Here is a 13,635-nt window from a genome sequence, read left to right on the forward strand (position 1 = left end):
TTGCTAAATATAAACTCGCAATTGTGAGAAAAATGTCAGAATTGCGAAATATAAACTCTCAATTATGAGAAAAATGTCAGAATTGAGAAATATAAACTCGCAATTGTGAGAAAAAAAATCTTAGAGTTGCGAAATATAAATTCACAATTGTGGAATAAAAGTCAGATTTGTGAGATATGATTTTTAGAGTTATACGGATGTACAATGAGAAAGCCCTCACCACTTCATCTTCGAAGCCCCCAGCGAGCACCAGCGAGTATGAGCCGTCGTTACTGCGCCCGTGAATCCCTCCGACGTGAGGCCTGTGCACGCCCGCCTCGCTCACCTGAACACACACACACACACACACACACACAATCAACAGCCAAGCCCTTCCCAGAATGCACTGCTCCGAGCAGATCTTCTCACCTGAACACGAAACTTCCACGTGGTACCGACGGGAACGCCAGGAACTGGGCCGTAGTGATTGGAGGGGACAATCGTGCATTCTTTAGTGCGGCCCACACACGCCATACCCTAAAACACAGACACACACAAACGTTTTCTCTCTGAGTAAATGAGCGTCTGAAACTGCTCAAGCTGTTACACTAACAGGCCTTTGATCTGCAGAAGATCACCCTCGATGTTCAGCAGACATTAATCAACAGAACAATCAGTGTATACTCAGCATGACCGCAACACACACACACACACACACGTTGTTCATAATTTAAAGCCTCTGCTTTTGCTTTTAAATACAGGTTTTGAGAAATAATTAAAAAGAATTTGGGGAATTTGCTTAATTGTGATTCAAGTAAAAGAAGTAAAGAAATATACATTTTGATGTGTGCTAATTAAGACAGCAGGATAAACGTGTGTGTGTGTGTGTGTGTGTGTGTGTGTGTGAGAGAGAGCGTGAGTGTGTGTGTGAGTGTGTGAGTGTGTAAGAGTGAGTATGTGTATGTGTGTGAGAGTGTGTGAGTGTAAAGGCCTGTTCACACCGGGACGAATTTCGCGCGCGATATTCGTCGACGTTTAACACCTCGTGACTAAACAATGGGCGCCAATGTGAGTGTTCACACCGACGCGAAAAATGCCACGCGTAAAAGCGTCATTTTAAAAAAAACGTTTTTTTGGTTTGACGCGCCGCGTCAAAACCTATCCGACCAACGAGATTGGCGGGTTTGCTCACGTGTCTGGTACTTCTGAAGTTACAGTAAAACACAACTTGAGGGCGCTCAAACACAAAACGGTCTTGCCGAGCACACATACGGCAAAGAAGAGATAAGATACCTATGGGCAAGATGAATGTTGAGCTGCTGGTCTCGGAGCATAAAGAGCTATATGATAATATTTATATTAGTATTTCTGTAATAATAGTACAGTATAGGGTGACTAATAGTCCTGTTTTCCCGGGACATGTGTAAAACGGTTACTTTGTGCTTTACAGAAATCTGAGTTGAGATGAGAACTGCGCATAGTGTGCGTAATGTCAGTTAAATTTTGACAAGTGAGGAGAGGAGATAACCGCTCTGCCGACTCTTTGTATTCTTTCTTTTATTTTATTTTTCTATTGTGACCAGATATTTGTTTGTGTTTTCATTCTTGCTCGATCCATATGTATGAGGACGAGTGTGACGTTTGAGTGGTTTTATTAAACGCGGGGAAATACAACAACTCTCGTCTCTCGTGCATCTGTTCATCCGACAACGGCTATGTTTTTATCTCTGGGCAACATCTCAACTTTGCGTACACATGTCCTGTTTCCACGTCCTGACTGTTTTTAAGTGAAATGTCCTGGTTTTCAAAAAAACTGCTGGTAAAGATCAGTTCTACAGCAAAATATAGATGGGCAAACAAGGTGGATGAGGAAGAAAAACAGGATAAAGAGGATGAAAACTAAAGATATAAATAGATTTTGTTAGTTTGTTTTTGTAAGTTTGTGAGAGCTATTTTTTGTTACATTTGGAGGCATTTCGTTTAGTTATTTATTATTTATATATTTATTTTTCTAATACAGAAGACATTTCTATCATTATTTCATTCGTTTTTTTTGTCATAATAAATCTGTCATAATAAAACATTGAGACATGAATATGATCACCCTAGTATAGTATTCTATTATTATTTCTGTTTTACATTAAGCGCCATCTAATGTCAGGGAATGAATTTGCATGTTCACTCGGCTCATCGTCAGCGAAAAACGCTTGGGTGTGAACACAAAAAACGCGTTGAAAAACGCTGACGAATAACGCGCGCTGATATTCGTTCCGGTGTGTACGGGCCTTAAGAGTAAGTGAGTGTGTGTGTGTCTGAGAGAGAGAGAGTGTGAGTGTGTGTGTGTGTGTGTGTGTGTGTGTGAGAGAGAGAGAGTGAGAGAGTATGTATTACTGTCTGTGTGTATGTGTGTGTGTTTGTGTGAGTGTGTAAGTGTTTGTGTTTCTCACCTTGCCCCAGTCTCTCTGGCTCTCTGTTGTAGCCGACGGCATCTTGGATTTCTTCTTGCTGGTTCGGAGTTTCTCTCCGGCTTTAACCACTTCACTGCTGTCGTTCTTGCAGGTGGGGCAATACCTGCACAACACACACAAACATGTTAAGAATAGAAACTCTGGCCTGTAAATCGTTTCTATTTTGTTTTAGTTGTTCTTTTCTGCCCCAGATAAATAATATCTGAAATATTTGTTTTTAAATGTTTTATACATAGATCATTTCTAGTTTGTGGGAGTCCCGCGAATCGTTTTATTATCCCGCAACCCGCACACACATAATGAGTGCATTGCCGCCCGGGCCCAAATCTATTCTACGCAAGTATCGGGTCAGTAAAAATTATCAAGCTCTTTTTTTTTTATTGTGCGATTAATTGATTTATTGACTATTGCGACAGGCCTACCCTCTAGCGTAACGCGGAAGTGTGTGTAAGTTTGTGTTTTAGTGAGTGTGTGTGTATGAGAGAGAGTGAGTGTGTGTGTGTGTGTGTGTGTGTGTAACAAAACCATTATTCTCTTCATGAGACATACACTTATATTGGACATAAAATTAATATTGCAGGAGAATGGAAGGAGCAAGTAAGCATAATTTTGTCAGAATTTACATCTAGGCTGGATTTGATTGACAAATGCCCATTAACCCTGACTATGAAGTTAGAGGCTATTAGACAGGTAATGTACAACATTTATTCTCTATGAATAATAATAATAATAATAATAACCCGTGATATTATTTTTCACCCCCAATCGGAAGGAGGGATGGGGGTCCCAAACATGATATGGATTTATACCAGCATGCGTATTTCTCATCTTCTGAACATGCTGAATAATGATGACACGAAAGTGAGAGAGCTGGCCCAATCCTCCCTGTTCCTGGACCTTCGGAGACGCAAGGTGCCGCTGGCCAGAGGATCAGACACACTTCCTTGGCTTTAAGAGAAAATCCAGCGGGAAACTTGAAACCCATTCAGCCGGCTTTGGAGTCAGGTCAGACTGGCTGGACCTGAACGATCTCTGTGTCCACACTGGAGTGTGTGCGGTCTGACTCTGGGACTGTCAGGGGTCTCTGAGGACATCATTACTGACCCTTGACCTCTGTCAGGGCCACAGCCACATACAGTGGTCACAGCACACTAACATCCACAGGGGCCAGCCAACTCTCCTGGACTACACCAACATCACCAGAAACAACACTGGACAGGCCTGAAACTTCAGGGGAAACTTGCATGTCTCTCCTCCGCTGATCACTCATTTTTTAAGAATACTGCACTCAGTGAGGAGTCATTATCATTTTTACAGTAAAAGGCAGACTACAAGTTCTTCCAACCAAACTCAATCTCTCTATCTCGCTTCCTACAATGCAATTACCTCTTTGTTTGCATCTACAATGCCTATACAGGAGTGTACACCGCACGCTACGACAGAATAGTGGATCTTATAGTAAAGGACATATCAAGTAGGGCTGGGTATTGAGACAAATTTCACAATTCGATTCGATTTGGATTCACAAGCTTGCAATTCGATTCGATTTCGATTGCGATTCGATTCAATATCGATTATTTTGGATATCAGTTACAATAAATGGCCATTTTTCTCAAGGGAATCAAATCTCTTAAATGCTGTAAACTATGGTCTATATATATATAGTCTAGTTGTAGCCTACTAGGCTTCATTAGCCTAACATGAAGGTAATAATTAACCGTTTTGTAGCTATACAAACACTTAAATTACACTTTTATTTATTTTTATAAGAAGATTATATAAAATATAAACATTTAAATGGTGGCTGTCATAAAAACTTGCCAGATTTATTCCAATATGCATTAAATATTGAAGAACACTAACGAGTGTGGACTAACGAGTTTATGTGGGTTTTCTGAGGTAAATATGACGATACATGACATTGATTACAAGCTGTTTAATTGACGTCTTTCCACGGTTGAAACGCAGATTGAGCGAATCAATGTGACATGATAGGGATTTCGATAAGTTGTACTCTATCTTTTAACTCACTTTCAGATGCTCATTCATGTTTATTTCGCGCTGTGACCGGTATTATTAACCCGGAAGAGAGATCAGCGCTGCTGCTTCTCTGGAGCTGCGCCAGAGCGATCTCACGCCACAGCGCCAAAACGGCAAAACGCAATTTATGTTTTTGAATTTCTAAAGAAAATGGACGTAATTTGAAAATTGAGACTTTGTTTTATATCAATAGTAACAAAGGACAAAGATTATTGCGATTTGTTGGATGCGCGCAGCCGCGATACAATGTCTCATTCATTCAAATGAAACAGAATGACTAATCGATTCTTGAGATTTAAGAATCGATACCGGTTTGTAAAAATGAGAATCGATTAATATCGAGAAATTGATATTTATTACCCAGCCCTAATATCAAGCTATTTCTCATCTGCTGTAAAAATGTAAAACATTCTTGTGTAAAATCATCTATGTTTTAGAATTGTAATAGCTCTGAAACCTTTCCTTATGTGTTTGCAAATACACCAGATATTGTTGTGATTAAGAGATCGGCGAGGTGTTCGTTGAGGTCACATGTACCTTTGACTCTAGTATGGAAGAAGTCTTTATGACTAAGATGATTAAATATCAACAACTCCAAAACATCATCTCAGAATTAGGTTATCAGAGCCGACTTCTTGTGCTCATATTTGGCAGCTTAGGCACACAGGCTGGTTGTAACTGTGGCTTCAACAACTAGGGATGCCAAAAAAAGGGATAAACGGCTAGCAAAGCATTGTGGTTTGTCTGCTATTATAGACAGCCGTCATATCTGGCGGAGACGGTGCTACTGTATCCATAACAACTGAGTGACGCTAAATAAATCAGTGAAAATCTGCTGTATGCCACTAGTCCTTGATTATGTGCATGCATTTGACTGCATGTATAGTATTTGTCAAGTCAAGTCAAATATATTTATAAAGGGCTTTTCACAATACAGATTGTATCAAAGCTGCTTCACAGTATCAATCAAAACAACTTAACAGTGTTTGTTTATTTGTGTCCCTGTAAATCATTTCTTTTAAAGGGATAGTGCACTTTGAAATTATTTTTTGGTATGTTTTAGCTTACCACGAGGGCATCCAAGATGTAGGTGTCTTTGTTTCCGCAGTAGTTTCAATTTTGCTATTTTTAGGTTCGTGTGAGAAAACTAACAGAATTTATATCGTTTTTACCTCTTGTAACCACAGCCACGTCCAAGTGATCTGAGGGCGCGGGCGCTTCGGTCTGCGCAAATGCCGGAAAGCGGTAGAAGCGATCTCTCGCGCGGTTGTGAAAAAAATTAAATGTTGTCTGTTGATATATCGAAATTGTCTTCCATTGCGATTTCTTGTATATCTAAATATGTTTAGATCTTCACAGTGAAAGGTAAGACTTCCGAAGATCACTTCGGCCGCTTGCGCAGACTGAAGCGCCTGTGCCGTCAGATCACTTGGACGTGGCTGTGGTTACAAGAGGTAAAAACGATATAAATACTGTTAATTTTCTCCCACAAACCGCTGGTTTTGTGTCTTAGGCCATCAATGTGTACTTACATTTAAGAGTCATTAAATCATGTTTAATTTGGACTTCTCTGTGCATGCTCTTTGAGGTGGTGACCATAGACCTGCATTATATGACTGACAGACAACAGTTCGACCTAAAAATATCAAAATTGAAAATACTGGGGAAACAAAGACACCTAGATCTTGGATGCCCTTGAGGTAAGCTAAAACATACCAAAAATTAAATTCAAAGTGAACTATCCCTTTAAGTGGACCTAAATAAATAGATAAAATGTGTCTCACCAGTCTTCATCCTCAGGTATGGAGGACAGTGGAGGGTTCAGACAGTAAATGTGGAAGGCCATGTTACACTCGTCACACAGGAGCTGCATGTGAGCGTCTTGCTTCCCTCCACACACACAACACGAGCAGAACCGGCACTCGGTGTCGGGGTCCGCTTTACAGTGCTTACACTCCGGCCCGCTCTTCCCTGACACACACACACACACACACATGCACTTCAACATAAACCCTAGGGCTTGGCATCGATTCAGATGTTCCGATTCGATTTCAATTCTAAATTCGATTTCGACTCAATGAATATAGATTTAAAGGTGTAGTTGTATGCTTGTATTTACTGTCATTTTGAAGCGTCCTTGAGCTTGGGAAAGGCGCGATATACGTAAATTAAACTTATTATTATTATTAGTTCACTTTCAAACGAAAATTAGCCCATGGTTTACTCTAATCAACCCTAATCAGCCCTACACCCATGTGACCTGAGGACACGTACGTTTGAACGGGCCATCAGACGAAGACAGTGCTGGTGCTCCGGGTTTCTCTATCCGGTAAATCTCATCCAGAAACTGCAGCTTACAGTCACCAATCACATCGCCCGGACCTCTGAAACAGCCAATCACAGCAGGGGATTACAGTGACATCATTTGTGTGTGTGTGAATGATCAGTGAATCACTAGGGCTCTTTCAAATCCAGTGTTTGGACCCAAAACTTCTATGTTTTCCGTTTTTATTTTTCTGGATTACATTATTAAATTCATTTTCAGTAATTAAATAGAACATCTAATAAATTGAAAAATGGATTAAACGTGTAATAATGTATTTACTATGAATCAATAATATGATTGATTCAATGACTTCACTTGTTTCATAAATGGATGAATCAGCGCTTGAATGATTGAAAGAATCTCTGAATGAATGATTCAATGACACATGTTTCTATGTCTCCACCTACTGGTGAAACGATGATACAATCTTTGTTTCTTTTAAAAGTTGATGTACTTTATACACTTCTGTAAACATCATGGATCAATAATCTTTTATCCCAGTGCTTCTGTGATAATCTGAAAGATTGTAAGGCAGAAATAAGCTCACCCCAGCAGGATCTTGACGTGGATCTCTTTGTTGGTGCGCGAGACGGCGTTCAGAGTCAAGATCTCGGCGTCGTACCAGAAGCCTCGCTCCTCGGGAAGCTCCAGGTTATAGTTGACCATCACCACATCTCCTACCTGGAGCTGGTCGAAGCGCAGAAGAGTTCTGGCCCGCGGGCGCACGTCATCTGGGCTCATTGCCACCACGCCGTTCTCCGGGTAACTGAAACAGACCAGCGTAATCAGCGAACGAATGAACCCAGTCGTTATGTTTGACTAGTGACTGAACAACAGAAGGCTGAGAGAAACATAATGTGCTTCACCAAAACAGAGAACTGCAACAATGACTGCCCTCTTCTGCCATTGGTCAGTCAAACTGATAGCCCCGCCCCCAAACTCACTCCATTGGAGTCAGAAGTTGCCGTGTTCAGGCTTGTTATCAACCCGGGCTGCGTTCAGCCCCGACAAAACATTGCGCAACGTTTTTTAAACAGAATCGGTGAAGTGTTGAACACACTGTTGTGATGACGCAAGATTTGCAGCTATGGCAGATGAGAAGGCCATTCTTTGTGTTCTTTGTGAAGAATTTTCGGAGCACGATGAATGTTTGCATGTTTTCACTTGCACTGTGAAAACACAGACCGGAAGACAAAAGACAATGATTGCAGCGCTGAAAAGGGGCGGGGCTACATAAGGTCTATAGGCCAGGGGTTTTCAAACTTTTTGTGTGTGTGGACCACTATTTGTAATCAAGAATTTTCAAGGACCACCTCATAATACACAATATTATGATATAACATAAAGGGCTGCACGTTTTCAAGTTTTTCATTAACCGTTAACCGAGGCCCTTATCGGTTAATACTCGGTTAACCATGTGCCGCAACCTCAAGATACAGAGTTAATTTTTAACACCTTTATTAACTGGTTGGACCCCATTTGAAACTAAATTAATTTATAGAAATAAAACGCAGTGGTAAGTTCAGAGCAGTTAAAGTAGGCGCGTTTCCATCACCCTTCAAACTGAAATTGCCCATTGAAAATACGCACATTGGCAACACGTCCATTTCGCAAAAACTCCGTATCCACAAATAATAATAATAATCATCATTATTGTAACATTTTATTAGGCTGCATATGTAGAAGTCGCTTTTATCCAAAAAAGGAACAAAGCACAAATAAACACAATATTTTGACGCATAGCCTATCCAGTGTGTGTGCTTAGTGTGGAGGCTGCGAGACGCCCATGTGAACACTTGCAGTTTCATTGCAGTTCTTTCAGTGGAAACAACTTAAAATACTCTTTCATTTCTGGTCATACAGAAAATAATAATACATTATTCGCAAATACATTTATTTGCGTAAACTCACAATAACAAGAAAACGTTGTGCTTTAACAAACAGGCGCGCTTCATGATCTCCGTGAACTGAAGCGCGAGAACTGAAACAGACACCGCATTCGAATTTGTTCGTTTTAAATTGGACATTTAAAGCTTTTGTAGACTAAAGCTTTAAATGTCCAATTTAAAACGAACAAATTCGAATGGAAAGCCAATATCTTCTGAATGTAATTATGTAGTCAGCTAATTATGTATTTCTCTCTAAAGATGCATCCGGGGATGGAGATTTGTTTTTAGCAGAAACTGATTTAGAAAACAATAGTTTATTAATAAACAATTAATGCCTCGTTATGTTATATTATTTTATTATCAGACACATTTATTATATCTTATAAATCATCTAAATCCCCTTTCTGTATAGGCTGTGGTTACGGCTCTTCTCATTCAGCACTGCGGGGAAAATCATTTCCAGGTTCTAATCTGGCCTCAGAAAACCAGTAAAATCTTTTTTTTTTTCCATATTCATTTGTCAAATATTTTAAATGTTTAAAGGGGCAAAAAATCAAACAAATATCTGAAAATTCGTCGATATATAGCCTATATATTTTTGCGCAGCATTTGACGTAGTCCTACAGTTCAAATTAACATTTTGGTGTTCAACTCTGCGTTTTACAAAAAACAACAACCGTTCATTTTTCGTTTTGCAATTAGGCCTACGGATTAAATAAGGGGAAACGAATGAACACAAAAGTAGGCTACACTGACCGTTTGGACATATACGAGGCAGAGTTCTTTTTTAAAATTCATAAAGGATACAAGGAATAGCCTACTAGACAAAACCTCAAAGAAATGCCACAATCAAGACCGCAGAGCAGAAATGAGGGAGAAACACACAGAAACTATGTGACTTTCCCTGCCATTAATGCTTGGATGACACACCTCGTCTCCTTTTATAAATAATAATAATGTTTAGTGCGGTGGCTGTGATAGACTACCAACGTCCGTTGCCATTATTTTTGGAATGGCTTATCGCGAAAGGAAAAAAAAATGTTTTAGTCGCATAACATCGTTATTGGAAACGCTGTCATTTCACAATATTTTTTTATCAACAATCAGAAGAAAAAAAAAACGCAAAAGTTTTGTGCAAATATGTATTGACGCCACTTAACCGAGCAAAAAGGTTTCACTCGGTTATCCAATTTTAAACGGTTAATCGGTTAACCGGTTAACCATGGACACCCCTAATAACATATTATATTATATATTACATATTATAACCAGGTTCATTTGAACAACAGGCTTATTTCCATAGCAATGGAGTATGAAATCTATACAGTAATAAGAACACTTGGATATAGTCAGCATTTCAAAACCTTTGGCGATTTTAGGGGATTATTAACGTTAATCTTCAGAGTTCTACAAGCCCTCAAAATGTAGGCTTGAGTTTGTCCACTTAACAGCACATCCGCAAAACCTTTTCAGAAACACGAGATCAAGAAACTAATGTTAACTGGAAATTAAAATAATAACAGGCCTTATTCATTCCATTTATAAACATTTCGTTTCACATAGGCCTAAACTGCCTATAAAGGCTATGCATGTGATTTGATAATGAGAACATATTTGCCTCTGCCCTATAACGTTACACATTTAAAAGAAAACACAGTAGGCCTAAGCCGCCTAACGTTATTCCAGGTTAAAAATAAAGTTGTCAAAAGGAAAAGCCATTGGAGTCTATTTGCCGTTCAAGCTCCGTGTCATCACCCTCCACATTTTTCCTTCCTCTTTGTATCGTCTGTCTAATATAGACCTATATTAAAAACAAACAACTAAATAAATGCTCACCTAACCTGTTGCTATTCACCGATCCGGTGTTGTGGTTCTGACGACACGGAGCTTGAACGTCACGGCTGACCGTCACTAGCCTATTTATAATCACACAATAGCTTGACTATTAATTTACATTTTATATAAATATAAGCCTACATATTCTTTTTATTTTTTTAATTGGAATTTCTTGGTAAAATATTTTATATTTTATTTTGCCTTTTCACGGACCACCTGCAGTACCCTCACGGACCACTAGGGGTCCGCGGACCACAGTTTGGGAATCGCTGCTATAGGCTACTGAGCTGCATCGAACACATTGGTAAGTGACTTTCCTTGAACCCATTGTGCGAGTTCACTTTAATATCGCATGTTTTATATACAGGTTGCTGCTGATAGGACTGCAGTTCTGACACACCCACCAAACAAGAGAAAACGTATCTTCAACCCTGTTGCACACCGGTGCACACCGTTTCCAGGAAACATGAGGTTCAACTCGGAAACTGTAGCAAAGCGTTGCGCACCGGTTTGAACTTGAACGTGCCCCTGTTAAGCTGCAACCCCACTTCTGAAAAATCCCCAGAAATGGCATACCCAAACCCCGACTGAGATGGTTTCTCCCAAGGTTCTGTCACCTGATGGAGTTTTGGTTACTTGCCACTGTTGCCTTGGCTTTTGGCTTGTTTAGTTGGGGACATTTATATTCAACAATATTATTGATCTTCCTTACTTAGTGGACATTGATGCAATTTTCTTCTAGAAACAAACTTGTATTATTTTCATGTTATCACTGTGAAGCTGCTTTAATACAATCTGTATTGTAAAAAGAGCTATATAAATAAATGTAACTTGACAGTGAAACATGCAGTGAAACAGTGAAACACTGAGTGAAACGCAGTGAAACACGCAGTGAAACAGTGTATCACACAGTGAAACACGCAGTGAAAAACACAGTGAAACACAGCGAAACGCAGTGAAACACGCAGTGAAGCGCAGTTAAACAGTGAAACATGCAGTTAAACACGCAGTGAAAGCAGTATTATTATGTCTCAAAATCTGCATTTCGATCCACAAAACTTGCCAGAAGTCATGGTTTAAGGGGTTATTTAAAAAAAAATATATATTACGAAGGTACATGCCCTTGGATGTACATTCTCTGTAGATTCTCTGCCCGAGCCCGAGCTTGACCCGACACTATCCTCGGGCCCTTGATCTAGCAGAGACATGCACTCCCAACTAGGGATGCAAATTATCGATTAATTCATTAATCATTAGTTGATCAACATTATCGCTCGATAAACGATTAACTGATAAGCACCTATTTTTCTGAGAATGTAAATTTCTCACGGTATCAATATAACATAAAAAGCTAAATAATAAAAATGCATGTTATATTGCTCAATTGATGTTTTATTGTAACAGTTGGGACATGTCACAGAATAAAGGCATTTATGTAGTTTAACAAATTAATTATGCACAGAAAATTAAAATACATAAAAATTAATTGGGCACTGGCTCATCTGTTGCATGTGAAACATTAAGCAACATAAAATAGATTTGAAATAAAAATCTATATGGGTAGGCTTTCCTACCTACACTATATTAAGCCAACATATAATAATCTGGTAAACTACTTGTATAAAAAACCTTGAAACATTAGCAGCAGCAAAACTTATAATATAGGCTGAGGGGGAAGTCAAATGTACAACTTGTAACGAGTGGAAATAAGGGGTGGCCCCTTTAAGAGCTGCGCGCTGCCTGTTGAACTATCGGCAGTATTGTATTGTATGTGCCGTGCGCCTCGAACACCCCTTTTGCTGTCTATGCGAAGTGAACACACCATGTATGAAAGTGTGACAGACAGTTAGACTAGTTTCCCGGGAAAAAATAACAAACCGGAAGGGGTCCGGGAGATAGGGCGAAAAAAACGCGAGAAACCTGGGTGTTGACAGGTATGAGCTAAGTTATTGTTAGAATACAGCTGGATTTTTGAGGTATCGATGCACTCCACTCCGTTTTGACCGCCTCATGTTTTTTTTTTTGCCGCCTCAAGTTTGTGTCGGCTCTCTCACATGAGAACATCGTGTCACGTTCGCAATGTTCAATTAGCCGACAATTAATTTACTGTAATTGAGTAAATTCTTGTCGACAACTGATCGATAATCGATTAACCGTTTGCATCCCTACTCTCAACACAATAGAGTGCGGGTTGAGGAATAATAAAATGATTTGCGGACCGCAAACTAGAAATATCTATAAATAAAACATAAAAACTAATACATTTTTATTCATCTGTTCCAGAAAAGCACTAAGAACAACTAAAACGAAACAGAAACGATTTACAGGCCAGAGTTTCTATTTATAACATGTTTGCAGCGATGTAAGGCTACGTTCACACTGCAGGCTGAAACGACCTAATTCCGATTTTTTTGCCCCTATGCGAACTGTATCTGATTTTTTCATGACAGTCTGAACGACACAGATCCGATCTTTTCAAATGTGACCCAGGCCACTTGGGTATGTGGTCCAAATCCGATATGTATCCAATCTTTCGAAATGTGACTTCAATCTGAACGGCCAGGTCACATTTATCCGACCCGCACGTCATTGCACGCAAATGTAGCTAGCCAATACACGCTAACTCCAACGCGTTTCTGCACTGTTATGGGCCGCTGCAGACGTGTCTCTTCCCCAGTGTTGTGCCTGAACGCGTTCAATGAACGATAGTGCATAAACGCGTTCATATACTGTATTACTGCCTGATGAACATTACTGTGAACACGTTCATTCTGGTGTCTGTGAACATGCGCTCTCTGTCAGTTTAACTTCGTACAGTAGGGTGCCAGATTTCTATAGAGCCTTCCAGGCGAAAACCTGGCTAAAACACATGTAAACATGCCTTAAAGTCCCCGTGAAATAAAAATTGAACCTATTTACTTTGTTAGCGCATATTACTAGTCTTGTGGTGAACAATTAATCCGTGCAAGTAAAAATATATTTAAAAAATGTTTTACCTTGGTAATCTTTAATCAAAATCTGAAAAGTTACTTCCGGTCTGGAACGGTTTCTTTTTCTGATGACGTAGGTGGGGAAACGCTTAACCACTCCCCTCAAA

At 39.6% G+C, this 13,635-nt stretch overlaps 1 protein-coding gene across 2 annotated transcripts in view; it reads right to left on the reverse strand.

Moving 5' to 3' along the window:
• Window positions 1-13,635, reverse strand: part of uhrf2 (ubiquitin like with PHD and ring finger domains 2) — a 51,530-nt gene that overhangs the window by 14,954 nt on the left and 22,941 nt on the right. For both annotated transcript variants that reach the window (XM_089123921.1, XM_039663962.2), the window contains exons 4-9: window positions 7,361-7,579; window positions 6,762-6,871; window positions 6,272-6,458; window positions 2,427-2,550; window positions 409-516; window positions 221-325 (exon numbers count right to left, since the gene is read on the reverse strand). In XM_089123921.1, the coding sequence (XP_088980047.1) occupies window positions 221-325; window positions 409-516; window positions 2,427-2,550; window positions 6,272-6,458; window positions 6,762-6,871; window positions 7,361-7,579 (853 nt within the window). The remainder of the gene's footprint in view (window positions 1-220; window positions 326-408; window positions 517-2,426; window positions 2,551-6,271; window positions 6,459-6,761; window positions 6,872-7,360; window positions 7,580-13,635) is intronic.

Source organism: Pimephales promelas, chromosome 19, assembly GCF_988280905.1.
Source record: "Pimephales promelas chromosome 19, fPimPro1.hap1.1, whole genome shotgun sequence".
Classification (NCBI taxonomy): domain Eukaryota; kingdom Metazoa; phylum Chordata; class Actinopteri; order Cypriniformes; family Leuciscidae; genus Pimephales; species Pimephales promelas.